At 46.2% G+C, this 14955-nt stretch overlaps 1 protein-coding gene across 5 annotated transcripts in view; it reads left to right on the forward strand.

Moving 5' to 3' along the window:
* Positions 1 to 432: 432 nt before the first annotated feature.
* LOC112214510 (insulin receptor substrate 2-B) overlaps positions 433 to 14955 on the forward strand; it is a 28733-nt gene continuing 14210 nt past the window's right edge. For all 5 annotated transcript variants that reach the window (XR_002948120.2, XR_006078926.1, XR_002948122.2 and 2 more), the window contains exon 1: positions 433 to 4766. Coding sequence is in view for 1 of the 5 variants with exons in the window: in XM_024373299.2 (XP_024229067.1) it covers positions 758 to 4766 (4009 nt within the window). In the remaining 4 variants the exon portion in view is untranslated. The remainder of the gene's footprint in view (positions 4767 to 14955) is intronic.

Below are 14955 nucleotides of genomic sequence, written 5' to 3' on the forward strand. Positions count from 1 at the left end.
GTTGCTGGATTGAATCATAGCGCTGACAAGGTAAAAGTCTCTCATTCTGCCCCTGATCAAGGCAGTTAACCCAGTGTTCCTAGGCAGTCATTGTAAATAAAAATACACCTTCGTGCCAAATCAAAACAGTGGTCAATCAACAATATTGTCCAATGAAAGGGGTAGCATCAACGAACGCCTATCACTGTACCAATAATCATTGGCCAGTCAGCTGTCAATCATCTCGAACACCTCTCTTTAACTAAAGAAAATATGTGCGATGTCTCATTGGTCCACCGTATTGACGTAAAACACGAATGACACAAAACAATTGTCTCGTTTGCCTGTCAGTTCCTGTCAATCTCGCTGAACTTCCAATGAGAAGCCCCGTCTGGCTCATTAATTCCTCCTACTTATGGATGACGCACCAGTCACGTGTTGTTTGTGCTCCGCTCAGTAGAGATATGTAGAGAGGGAGAAGGGGACAGATTGCTAGCCAGCTAGCTTGGATTCTAACGATTATAGAGACGTGGATATGTTGCACAGGGGCGGCTTTATCTCATAGAACCCCATATTGGATACCTGTTTTTCGCGAAGAGGCCTGGACCGGTCGTTTTTAACTTAACAATCTGACATTTTTGCTTTGATTGTAGCTAACCATCGCGCGGTGTAGCCACCACAATACAGCAGCGCCAGCCGGAGTCCGTCTCCTAAACAAGAATGGGGTCTAGGTCCACAGCACTGCTTAGGTAAAGTGACCTTTGGTTGTGTTCTATAAATGGCCAATTTGATGAATTACCAAGAAAACAAAGCCGCTATGTTGTTGGTGGAGACGCAACAGAGGGGCATCGGGACAACACCAGCGGCTACGGCAGCCAACGGCTACACCTCAATTGGGGAACCCCCTTCCCCGTTATTGAATATCTGCGGTGGCAGTGGAGCTCGTTTTCATCAGCACATGCCGCCCTCCAACCACCACAGCCACCATCACTACCCCCAGAGCTCGCTGCCCAAAGAACAACGCCCGCTGTTGCACCACTATCCGGCGGCGACACAGCAGCATACTCTCTCTGGTGAAAACATCCCAGGGTCCCCGGTAAGGAAAGCCTCGTTGTCGTCTTTGAACCTGGTACATGAGGACCCCTCTGCTAGCCACCACGCACTCGCTGCATCGGTGAACGCAGCGTCGGCTGCAATTCAGTTGGCTGCGAATGCTAACGTTAGCGTCGCTACCTCAGGGGTCATGGACGACATTCGGAAGTGTGGCTACCTACGGAAACAGAAGCATGGACACAAGCGGTTTTTCGTTCTGAGGGTGGCCAGCCACCTAGGCCTCAGCCGGCTGGAGTACTATGACAGCGATAAAAAATTCCGCAGTAGCCTGCGGTCTTCAGCTGCAGCCCCGAAACGGGTGATCTATCTGTATCAGTGCTTCACCGTCAACAAAAGAGCGGATTCCAAGAACAAACACCTCATAGCCCTCTACACTAAGGATGAGTACTTTGCCATTGTGGCTGAAAACGAGCAGGAGCAAGAGGACTGGTATGTAGCCCTGAGTGAACTAATGAGTGAGGGGAAAAAGGGGCATCTAGACTCTGACGAGTTGGATGATGGCTATGGTACAGTCACACCAGGTACGGTTTTCAAAGAGGTGTGGCAGGTGAATGTGAAACCCAAAGGTCTGGGTCAGACCAAGAACCTCACAGGTGTGTATCGTTTATGCCTCTCTTCTAAAACTATCCATCTGGTCAAACTAAACTCTGAGACACCGTATGTCAACCTCCAGCTAATGAACATCAGACGATGTGGACACTCAGAAAGCTTCTTCTTCATCGAGGTGGGTCGGTCATCCTCCATAGGACCAGGGGAGATATGGATGCAGGTAGATGACTCTGTCGTGGCTCAGAACATGCACGAGACCATCTTAGAGACCATGAAGGCTCTGAAGGCCTTCGCAGAGATCCGCCCTAGGAGTAAAAGCCAATCATCGGGCTCCAACCCCATGGCGTTCATCACCACCCGCCGTCACCTAGGCAACCTGCCGCCGAGCCAGACAGGTCTCCAGCGCCGCTCCCGGACCGAGTCGGCGGTCGGTACGCCACCATCGAGTAAGAGCTCCGGTGCCAGTGGCTACCGCTTCAGGACATCAAGTGAAGGTGAAGGGACGATGAACCGGCCATTCCGGTCTGTTACCGGCAGCCTGATCCACCTGAACACTGCCCGGATACACCTAGGGCGCCAAGAGGGTGGGGGAGGGGCAGGGAACACCGGGGGAGGAGGGCGCTATGCCAGGGCGCTACCGGGCTCCAATTGCCACACCCGCTCCGCCTCGCTCCCAGTCTCCCACTTCTCCTCCACCACCTCCCCCGTTAGTGTGTCCAGCAGCAGCGGTCACGGCTCAGTCTCTGACACCCTCACCCGGCCCTCCAGCTCGTCCATATGCGGCTCCCCCTCTGACGGCGGCTTCAACTCCTCAGACGAGTACGGCTCAAGCCCCGGAGACTTTCGCTACTTCCGAGTCCGTAGCAACACACCCGATTCTCTGGGCAACACCCCACCAATCAGAGAAGAGAACTGCCTGAGTGACTACATGGCCATGGGCTGGCACCGCGAGGTGTTTGGAGCGGGCGGCGTGAGTAGCTCTGGTGGTGCCGAGGCCCCCCACCGGGACGAGAGCACGTCGACGGACGAAGACCGGTCTCTGAGGCGGCGGACACACTCGTTCACGCGGCCCGGGAGTCAGGGTGGTGTTGCCGGCGGTAGCAGCTGCGTGGCTGTGTACCAGAAGATGACCCAGACCACCTTCTCACAGGACGAGTTGGTGTCTGTGGAAGAGGCTCTGTCTCTGGGCCGCACCGGCAGCAGCAACCAACCTTCCTCCACCTCGTCCTCCCTCCGCTCCGACTACAGCTCCTGCTCCGAGCACAGCCAGGGCAGACCCCCTCTTTCCTCCTATCCCTCGGCCAAGGAGGACAGTGGCTATATGCCCATGTTGTGTGGGGTGGCAGCCTCACCCCGTGACACCCCGGATTACATGCCTATGCAACCTAGCTCCCACTCTCATCCCCATCACCACTCTCTCTCACACCCTCCCCAGCCCTCCCACTCCCCCCAGGCCTCTAGCCCAGCCCTGGCCCCACGCTCGGTCCACCAGCTCCAACCCCACCAGCCTACAGACCCCCAGGGCTACATGATGATGCTACCAGGGGGACCGAGCTCCTCTTCTCCAGTCCAGGCCTCCCCAAGTCCCCACAGCAGTAGCAGTAACATGGGTCTGGGTGTCGGTAGTTCTGGTAGTATAGTGGAGCGGCCTGAGACTGGAGAGTACATGGACATGTCGTACAGCAGTGGAAAAGGAGGGAATGCAACAGGAGGACGGAAGCTCTCCAACGAAGGAGGATACTACACACTGAGCAACCCTGAAGGTACCCCTAAATCATACAGTCCCTACTTCTCCCTGCCTCGCTCCTACAAGGCCCCTGTCGCCAGAGATGGTGAACAGAGAAAATGGGAGCATGAGGAATATGTGCCTATGAGCTCCCCGGCTAAACCCATCTACTCCCAGGTCACTGGCGTTACAACAAAGGGTTTCAGTAGTGGGGGGTCAGACGCCCACCACCCCCCGCCCTACGGTGCCCACCACCAAGCAGCTCGAGGTGACCGACGAACGACTGCGGTTCGGCCCAACCGCCTCCCCTTGGGCCGCCACAGCTTCCATGGGTCGCTGAGGGTTAGTGAGCCAGCTGCTGCCGAGGGACCCTCCAGCCCCGGCGAGTACATCAACATCGAGTTTGGGGATCCCTACGGACCCCTCACATCCTGCCCTCTCTCTGACCAGTACGTCTCACCCTCGATGGGCTCTGCCGAGCAGCGTCACTCCCCTCCCCAGAACCAGGACTATATGAGTGTAGTGGTTGGAGGTGGGCGTGATGATGGTTGCCGCCTGACTAAGAACCAGTCCCCCAGACCCTCTCTGGTGGCCCCATGGAACCCACCCAGCTACATTCGACCGCTGACCGCCAATTCCTCCCTGAGCGGGGCTCTTGGCTCTTCTGGCGCTCACTGGCGGACGGGAACAGATGACTACACAGATATGACCTTTAACCTTAGCAAGGATGAGGGGTCGCGGGGGTCACAGAGTAGCCCCACAGCTATGCTGCAGCACCTGTGTGTGATGGAGGGCCGGTACCCCCCTACCTTACTCCCCCACACCATCAGCCCTCCCTCATCCTTCAGCCCCCAGCCTGAGCCCCCCAAAGTGGTACGTGCTGACCCCCAGGGGCGACGCAGACACAGCTCTGAAACCTTCTCCTCCACCCCCGGAGGAGGCAGAACCACAAGCTCCAGCACCGGCACCAATCCACCCTCGAGCTCAGCCAACCCCTCTGCCATCAACGGAGCTCTCCTGACCGAGGGCTCCAAGTGGGCCAGCTCTGGCTCCTTTGATAGCGTGTGGATGTGTGTGGAGGGGATAGGGGTAGATTTGGCTGCCCAGCCAGGGCCCTCTGATCTGGGCATGGACTCAGCCTCCTCTGGGGGCCCTCCTGGAGGACATATGTGCAGAAATGTGTCTGTGGGATATCAGAACGGCCTCAACTACATTGCCCTGGAGCTGAGAGAGGACCAGGAATCTAACACACTCCCCATACCGCAGCAGCAGGGGGGAACCGGGCCGACCCCCAATGCCCCCTCAGCTGGTAATGTGACTGTGCCGGTAGCGGAGAACAACGGCGCCTATGCCAGTATAGACTTCACCAAGTCAGACGGGATGACTGCCACGTTCACGGGTGAGTGACGGAGAGAGTGTTTTTGTGGGAGATGAGGTGGGGTTTGTGTATGTATGGGGGGGGTCTGTGTATATTAGCCTAATGCTCATAAGTGTGTGTGTGTGGATCTGCATTTCTGTGTTCAGTGTGCTTACATCTGCTCTGTGTTCAGTGTGCTTGTAGGAGTTCTGTGTGTGTGTGTGTGTGTGTAGCCCTCCAGTTGTGTCTGTTAGCATGCAGGGAGGCATGCTTGCCCTACAGTGTAAAAGGTGATAATGAGGAGAGGGATTCTCCCCTACTGTACTCTACTATCGATAGTTGCATATTGGGAAATAATTTGACGATATATCGTCTCGTTTTGACGATCGCAATATTATTTTTTCAGTTGGCTGTACCTGCACCAACACTCCAGTATTTTTACTTTAAAAAAATATCTTCCTTTTGAAATAGAGAGCCTATTTTGTTTTCAGCACTCTTGTTTATTTCCATGGCTGATCAAAACATATTTTCTCATGCTCTCTTTTCTAGCTGCAGCAGACATATAATGAGCAATATGTTTGCAACAGAATCACAGTATTGAACCGCAGTAGATATAGAATCGTGAGAATGGCAATACATATCGTGTCGGCACCAAAGCGTCGTGATGATATCGTATTGCGAGGTCCCTGGCAATTCCCAGCCCTGTTACTCTGCCCACACTTTTAAAATATTTTTTTTGATGAATTCGCAGCATTCCTGTAAAATGCTGTAGGTGCATCAGTCATGAGTTCAAATGTAACACCTTGGATGATTTTAAGGTTGCTTTGTAAATTCACTCTGAGTGTCAGAGGGTGCTCGGAGCTTTTTATAAATTCAAAGGTTGTCAATTGTCCCTTCCTAAATTCAGTGTTTCACTCTGAGTGTTCAGAATGCACACTAGATGCTCTGCAGACTTGCACACGTTTTCAAAGTACGCTGGTATGAAAAACAAATGTGAAATATGCAAAAATAGACTTCTAGTTGGCACATTGGTTTTTGACTCACTCAACCGTCTGAAGTTGGAGCTAGGAGAAAAAATGAAACCCAATCAATTTTACAACTGGTGTAGAGCTTAACTGGCATACATAGGCGGTGTGTGAGTTTGGAGGAGATCATTTTCACCATAAAAATGCACATTAATAATGCATTAAATGCATAATTGCATTTACGGTCACTTTTGAGAATGTTTTCCTGCTAATTGATTGCATTTTTTTATATTTGTGCTTATAGGCTACTGCCATGTGTGAATTGCTGCACTTATAATGTGAATAAATAGCCTAATAGTTGATCAATTTTTTTTGTTTTGTTATATTAGTGGTTGTATTATCTTACAGCCCTATGTGGCAGTGTGAAAATGATCTCAAACGGGTGCAGGAAATGCAGATTTTTTGGGGGGGAGGGGTTGAAGTTTAATTGAACAGTAGCAAACAGTCAAAGTAGAGCGACCCATTGAAGTCATAGAATGTACAGTGCCAGTCAAAAGGTTGGACACCTACTCATTCCAGAGTTTCCTTTTAACTATTTTATACATTCTAGAATAATAGTGAAGACATCAAAACTATGGAATAACACATGGAATCATGAAGTAACCAAAGAAGTATTAAACATCTCCAAATGTTTTATATTTGAGATTCTCTAAAGTAGCCACCCTTTTGCCTTGATGACAGCTTTACATACTCTTGGCATTTTCTTAACCAGCTTCATGAGGTAGTCATCTGGAATGCATTTCAATTAACAGGTGTGCCTTGTTAAAAGTACATTTGTGGATTTTTTTCCCTTAATGCCTTTGAGCCAATCAGTTGTGTTGTGACATGGTATGAGTGGTATACAGAAGGTAGCCCTATTTGGTAAAACACCAAGTCCATATTATGGCAAGAACAGCTCAAATAAGCAAAGGGAAACGACAGTCTGTTATTTTAAGACATGACGGTCAGTCAATCTGGAACATTTCAAGAACTTTAAAAGTTTCTTCAAGTGCAGTTGCAAAAACCACCAAGCACTATGATGAAACTGGCTATCATGAGGACTGCTACAGGAAAGGAAGACCCAGACTTACCTGTGCTGGAGAGGATAAGTTCATTAGAGATACCAGCCTCAGAAGTTGCAGCCCAAATAAATGCTTCACATAGTTCAAGTGACAGAAACATCTCAACATCACCTGTTCAGAGGAGATTGCATGAATCATGGTTGAATTGCTGCAAAGAAACCACACCAATAAGAAGGGACTTGTGTGGGCCATGAAACATGAGCAATGGATATTAGACCGGTTGAAGTCTGTCCTTTGCGAATTTTGGATACAACTGCCGTGTCTTTGAGACGCAGAGTAGGTGAACTGATGATCTCTGCATGTGTGTTTCCCACCGTGAAGCATGGAGGTGTGATGATGGTGCTTTGCTGGTGACACTGTCTGTGATTTATAATTCAAGGCGCACTTAACCTGCATGGCTACCATAGCGATACACCATCTCATCTGTTTTTTATTTTTCATTTATTTAACTAAGCAAGTCAGTTCAGAACATTTCTTATTTACATTGACTGCCTAGGAACAGTGGGTTAACTGCATTGTTCAGGGGCAGAACGACCGATTTTTAACCTTGTCAGCTCAGGGATTCGATCTAGCAACCTTTCGGTTACTGGCCCAACGCTCTAGCCACTAAGCTACCTGCCACCCCTTGCGCCTAGTGCCACTATCATTTGTTTTTCAACATATAAGGACCTCCAGGCTGTATAAGGGCTATTTGACCAAGAAGGAGAGCGATGGAGTGCTGCATCAGATGGCCTGGCATCCACAATCACCCAACCTCAACCCAATTGAGATGGTTTGGGATGAATTGTACCGCAGAGTGAAGAAAAAGCAGCCAACAAGTGCTCAGCATTTGTGGGAACACCTTCAAGGCGGCAGGTAACCTAGTGGTTAGAGCGTTGGGCCAGTAACCAAAATGTTGCTAGATCAAGTCCCCGAGCTGACAATCTGCCATTCTGCCCCTGAACAGGGCAGATAACCCACTGTTCCTAGGCTGTAAATAAGAATTTGTTCTTAACTGACTTGCCTAGTTAAATAAAAGGCTTGGAAAAGCATTTAAGGTGACGCTTGTTGTAAGAATGCCAAGAGTATGCAAGGCTGTTATCATGGCAAAGGTTGGCTACTTTGAAGAATCTAAACTTTTTTTGATTACTACATGAGTCCATGTTATTTCCTATTTTTGATGTCTTCATTTTTTTATTCTACAATATAGTAAAAATAAGAACCTTTGAGTAGGTGTCAACCTTTGACTGGTACTGTATGTGTTGCCACTCTAGGGGTCACGCACTACTTATAAAGGATATTTTACAATTGAAAAACTTAAAATACCATCCAAATTGGAAAAATGCTGTGATTTATATTTTGGCCATATTGCCCTAATCCAGTAATCCCCAAACAAAATTAAGACAGTTTACATTTTCACTAGACTATTGACATAAAGACACCTAATAATCAATACCCCTACATTTGAACCTAGAAAAAATGTGAGGGTGTCATTGAGATGACTAACTCAATTTCATCTAGGATTCAACACAAGACTTCTGTGTTGTCTACATTGTTTGATATCATTTAAGACTTTCAGGAAATGGCATTCAAAAATGCAAAATGCTCCAACTTCCTGAGGGGGAAGTTGACTGACCCAACCTTAGGCCTACATCAGCACCGCCTAGTCAGAAAATCCTAGGGAGATCCCTGATTGTACATTTTAAACATTTCTAGTTAGCTAAGGAAGAGCAGCCAATCACCAAGTACTCGTAACAGTCTATTGCCTCAGCAGGAATGGTAGGCTGTCTTCAACCAAGATAATTATTAGGCTAAAAAAGGTGCATTTGCTTATGATTAGAGCAGTGTGGGTGTCACACGTGCCACCGTAGTGGCTGGGTGTGCCACCGCCACGCTGAAGTGGTACCCATAACAATTCAGGTCTGACTCTGGCTGAGGAGTAGGGTTGATCTGAACGTTCTGACCTCACAACGGTGGTCAAGCACCCAAGCCAACTGGCTGAAGTTGGCTAGCTTACTAGCTAGCTATTTCCAGACACAATGCGAGAACACCTCTCTGAACACATGACTCAGAGCTGGTAGAGCTGCTAGTGTTTTCATGTTACCAAGAGGGTTAGTGACATTGTTAATGGCAACAATTGAATTGTTTATTTTTGTCTGTCTACTTACACCTGGAATTCCTCAATTATTCTGATGTTTTATGATTTCTTCTTGGAAATGTACTTAATCTAACTGCACTGTCCAATTTACAGTAGCTATTGGTGAACGAATGCCATGCTATTGTTTGAGAGTACACAGTTATGTGCTTGAAAATGTATCAATAAACCAATTCTGCACGTTTGGGCAGTCTTGATACATTTTGAACAGTAATGCAATGGTTCATTGGATCAGTCAAACTTGGCAAATTGCTGTTATCTTGTGGCCAAAATCTAAATTGCGCCTAGACTCCTTAGTCATATAATGGCCTTACTCGTGCATTTCAAAAACGATGTACCAAAATTGTATTTTTGAAATTATGAATATCCTTGCTTCAGGTCCTGAGCTACAAGCAGTTAGATTTGGGTATGTCATTTTAGGGAGTGAGGGGAGTGGGGGTACGATACGATCCTTAAGAGGTTTTAACTTTAGGACAGCTAAACCCTTGTCTTGTGATGAATGGATACTTTTGTAACCACGAACTGTCCCTTGCCATACCCCCGTCGGCAGAGACTGACTCGGCCATCCTCTCTTTGGTCTCGAGTCTCCTCAACCTTTTCCTGGCTGCTAGTTCTTCCACCATCACTACAAGCACTTGTTTGCTGAAGCTGTTATTGTGCTTTCCTTGGTTATCCATTTTTGATATAGCTAGTCTGATGGCTATAATGTGTGAAAAATAACATTTGTTTTTGTGTATAAATGGTTTGCGAGCCACCAAAAAATATATATATTCTCGAGACATAAAGCAGATACTTCGAATGTATTATTTATTTACCAACACTTTATTATAGTGGGCCAAATCCTACCATCCGTCACAGGCTTAATTATGGTTTCAAGCACGTCACTAATGTCAATTAGGAGATATTTACGAAGTTTTTAGGAAAGCTATTTACGAAGTTCCTAAGAACATTCCTAAGAACACTTACAAACTATCTTGTGAACTTGTATTTTTTCCCCCTTAAACTTCTTACGTTTTTTCACAAGTAGTGTTTTGTGAATCCGGCCCCAGAACATTAGTGTACTGTTAGTACAGTACATGCCTAGTACAGTACATGCCTACTACAGTACAGACAAGATTGGGTTGGTTTGACAGCCCATTAGGAAAGAAGCATGAGTTGTCACCCTAGTAAAAATGTGTGTGTGTGTTAAGTGAGACAAGCATCTCTCTTTTCAGCCTTTAACCTAATTGTTTCTACAACATATCCTATGAGCAATCTAATGAAACAAACAAATCCTAGACAATGAGCAATTTCATCCGGGGTGATTGGTGCTTGATAGTTTGACTCAATAGGTTCATGCAACCACAGGCTGACTCGTATGTTAACTGTTGAGCTGGGGCTGAAATGGACAAAGGGATATAAGTTCATTGACCCTGAGCCTGGCCAGTGGGTCAAACAGTACCAAGGTAATCTGAAGAAACCTTGACCTGCAGGTGTGTGTGTGTTCACGTGTGGTGAGTGTGTGTGTTGCATTGACCCCTTTCTGCACCCCTTAGTGATGTTATGCTCCCATAGGAGGGTATGCGTGTTTTTGGTTTTCCATAGGGAAAAAACACCTTTCTGACGAAGGGTGTGTTCACTGAAGTGTTTCCGCTGTTGTGTGTCTGAGTCATGCGGATGGTCTTTGATGTGCTCTAATTGGCCCAGCGTGTCTCAGCAGCCCGGCAAGAGGCACAGGAAACGCATCATCACACAGGAATGCACTTCCTGTGGCCTGCCCTGAGCAGCCAGGCACACCTGAGTCTCTTTCAGTACCCTTTCCATTTCTTCCTCCATGAGAAAATGTTTGGAAATGGAGTGAGACAAGGAAGTTAGTGGGCTACTAGGTCCTGTTCATTAGGGCACGCCGAAGTGAAACCCTTTGAAATGGGAACATGGGCAGAATGTAGGCTACTATTCAAAGTTGTCTGATAACAGCGCAGACTTTCCTTCTCGTTTTGCCATGTGTGGCATACTGAACACGACCCTGGCTTCAGAGTGAGAGTATATGGAGGGTTTTGTGTGTGTGTGGAGCATAGATGCAAGAGCGTACAGTGTTGTGCTTGCTGCTGCCCTTTCCTATCCCTGTGACATCCATAGGTAGGCCCCAGAGTGTGAAAGTGTGAGTGTAGCCTACTGGTTGTCTGGAGCATGGAGTTATTTGGAGCTTGGTTATGGTCCTGTTGAGTACAGAGTAGCGAGAGTTTTAGCTAGCTAGCTACTGTTTTAGCTTAGAGTAGCAAGGTTAGAGGGTGTTAGCTAGCTGCTGCCCATTCCTATCCCACTCCCGGGGCGGCAGGGTAGCCTAGTGGTTAGAGCGTTGGACTAGTAACCGGAAGGTTGCAAGTTCAAATCCCCGTTCTGCCCCTGAACAGGCAGTTAACCCACTGTTCCTAGGCCGTCATTGAAAATAAGAATTTGTTCTTAACTGACTTGCCTAGTAAAATAAAGGTAAAATAAAAATCCATAGGTCCCCTTCAGAGTGTGACTGAGTATACTGGTTACTGGTAGTATACTCAGCTAGCTGCTGTTGAGTGTTCGCTTGCTGCCCTTTCCAATACCACCTCCATCTATATTTACTGCTTTATTTTCAGACTGACACTTATTTATGAGCCGGGCCTAGCGGTAAGCATGTGTAGGTTGCGTCCCCAAATGGCACCCTATTCCCTATGTAGTGCACTACAGAATGTACACTGGCCCTAAAGCAGGACACTACCCAAGCACAGGCAACTGGATCCCTGTGTGTGTGTGTCGAAGAACCTAAACTTGCTCTCAAACACTCTGACGTAAATACATACAGATGTTAATGTAATCACAAGATGTTAGGTCAAATCAATGTTTTAGTAGGCTATATACCGGTCTCAAAAATTGCAGGTTGATGTTTATTGGGATGAGCGCATTAATTGCCTTATCGCTGTATAATAAGTTGCTCTGTAGTAAGTTGCTATGAATGACGATATAAGTCTGGGTCGTTCCATCTCAAAAAGCTCAAGATTTGATTTCAACACATTTTGTGTAACCACAGCATTCAAACGAGGCTGCAATAAAAACGAAAGGGAATGGTAGTGACTGTGTAGCATTAAAATGCGGGGTGTTAGCTATGTTTCTATTCAAGTGTTGATTGACATGGTAATGGACTAATAGTGTTTGAGAAAAGATGAAAAACCGGACCCCTCTGACACTGTACATTACATCGTGTGTGTGTGTACTTACTACCGTTCAAAAGTTTGGTCACTTAGAAATGTCCTTGTATTTGAAAGAAAAGCACTTTTATTTTTTTCAATTAAAATAACATCAAATTGATCTGAAATACAGTGTAGACTTTGTTAATATTGTAGCTGGAAACTGCTGATTTATCTTATGGAATATCTATGTAGGTGTACAGAGGCCCACTCAGCAACCATCGCTCCTGTGTTCCAATGGCATGTTGTGTTAGCTAATCCAAGTTTATAATTTTAAGAGGCAAAATAATCATTAGAAAACCCTTTTGCAATTTTGTTAGCACAGTTAAACTGTTTGAGAAACAGACACCTCACAAGTCCTCAACTGGCAGCTTCATTAAATAGTACCCGCAAAACACCAGTCTCAACGTCAACAGTAGGCATGCAATCGGCACATCACCCACCACTTTACAATGTGAGCTGGAGGCCGTATGCATTTTGAGAACATAATTAATTGTTTGAAACCTGAATATTTTACTGCATATGAGTCATGCCTTGCTTGAAAATCCGACAATAGGAAGGTGGAGGCAATTATTTTAGGAAGACTTCATCAGCAGCTTTTGAGTTTCAAGTTTGGGGAAGTATACAAATTATCATACAATTTCTACCGATCTGCGTGTCAATTATAATGTTCATATGTGCATTTTCCTGGTAGTTTCATTTCAATAATAGTTTTTGTTGCCAGCTCAATGCCAGAGTGAAAACGTGATAGGCATGCTTGCAGTTTAACAGCGAAGAAAACAACTAGCCTAAACTGTTAAACGAAATATGGCCCATATTACCGGAAATGTCTTTTTTCTTTATCGGGTTTCGCACACATTTTATATAATTTCACAAACCATGTCACAGGCCATTTTAAACTAAGCCCGGGTCACTAGTTATTGGTTTCATAACAAATAATATTGTTCAGTCATGTTACCTCGCTAGCTAACAACCTGGTAGCTTGACAGTAGGTTTAGGCAAATGTGATTGGCATAGGAAGAAAGGGATAGGGTCTGCTATTCATGAGATATGCTTCCGGAGGTAGGATTCAATGTAATCCTAAACTACACAATGACATGCAGCTCCTTATGTATGTATATCACAAGAGGTTGGTGGCACCTTAATCGGGGAGGATGGGCTTGTGGTAATGGCTGGAGCAGAATGAGTGGATTGGTATGAAACACATGGCTTCTATGTGTTTGATGCCATTCGCGCCGTTCCAGCAATTATTATGAGCAATTAATTTAATTAATACATCCAGAAAGTATTCAGACCCCTTGACTTTTTCCACATTTTGTTAATTTACAGATTTAATCTTAAATGGAATAGATTTTTTTTTTACCACCCTCAATCTACACACAAATACCGTAATGACAAAGCAAAAGCAGTTTATTTTTGCCAACTGAAATATCACATTTATGTAAGTATTCAGACCTTAACTCAAGTACTTTTTTGTTGAAGAACATTTTGGCAGCGATTACAGCCTCGAGTCTTCTTGGGTATGACGCTACATGTTTGGCACAGCTGTATTTGGGGAGTTTCTCCCCTTTGCAGATCCTCTAAAGCTCTGTTAGGTTAAATGAGGAGTGTCACTCCAGAGATGTTTGATCGGGTTAAAGTCTGGGCACTGGCTGGGCCACTCAAGGACATTCAGAGACTTGTCCCAAAGCCACTCCTGCGTTGTCTTGGCTGTGTGGTAAGTGTTGTCCTGTTGGAAGGTGAAAATAGCTGTGCAACCCACGCTGACCTCAGACGAAGGCATGCAGCCAGCTAATTATCTATAGGCTATGTTTCAACTTGTCAATTTCAAATTACACTGACAAAAATATAGACGGAACATGTAAAGTTTTAGTCCCATGTTTGTTGAGCTGAAATAAAATATCCTAGAAATGTTATGCACAAAAAGCTAATTTCTCTAAGATTTTGTACACACATTTTTGTACATCCCTGTTTGTGAGCATTTTCGCTTTAAGATAATCCATCCACTTGACAGGTGTGGCATATCAAGACGGCGATTAAACAGCATGCTAATTACACAGGTGCACCTTGTGCTGGGGACAAAAAGGCCACTTTAAAATGTGCTGTTGTCGCACAACACAATGCCAGAGATGACTCAAGTTGAGGGAATGTGCAATTGGCATTCTGACTGCAGGAATGTCCACCAGAGCTGTAGCCAGAGACTTGATTGTCAATTTTCTCATAAGCCGCCTCCAATGTCGTTTTAGATCATTTGGAAGTGCATCCAACCGGGATCACGACCGCATACCACACGTATGGAGTTGTGTGGGCGAGTGATTTGCTGATGTCAACGTTGTGAACAGAATGCCATGTGGTGGGGTTATGGTATGGGCAGGCATAAGCTATGGACAACGAACACAATTGCATTTTATCAATGGTAATTTTGAATGCCCAGAGATACAGTGAAGAGATCCTGAGGCCCATTGTCGTGCCGTTCATCCGCCACCATCACCTCATGTTTCAGCATGCTAATGCACGGCTCCCATGTCGCAAGGATCTGTACACAATTCCAGGAAGCTAAAAATGTCCCAGTTCTTCCATGGCCTGCATACTCACCAGACATGCCATCCATTGAGCATGTTTGGGGTGTTCTGAATCGACGTGTACGTTCCAATTCCCGCCAATATTCAGCAACTTTGCGCAGCCATTGACGAGTGGAACAACATTCTACAGGCCACAATCAACAGCCTGATTAACTCTATGTGAAGATGTTTGACGTTCTATTTTTGAACATCAGTTTTGAATTGGTGTGCCTAGTTAAATAATAGAAGT

Source organism: Oncorhynchus tshawytscha, linkage group LG15, assembly GCF_018296145.1.
Source record: "Oncorhynchus tshawytscha isolate Ot180627B linkage group LG15, Otsh_v2.0, whole genome shotgun sequence".
NCBI classification, from domain to species: Eukaryota; Metazoa; Chordata; class Actinopteri; order Salmoniformes; family Salmonidae; genus Oncorhynchus; species Oncorhynchus tshawytscha.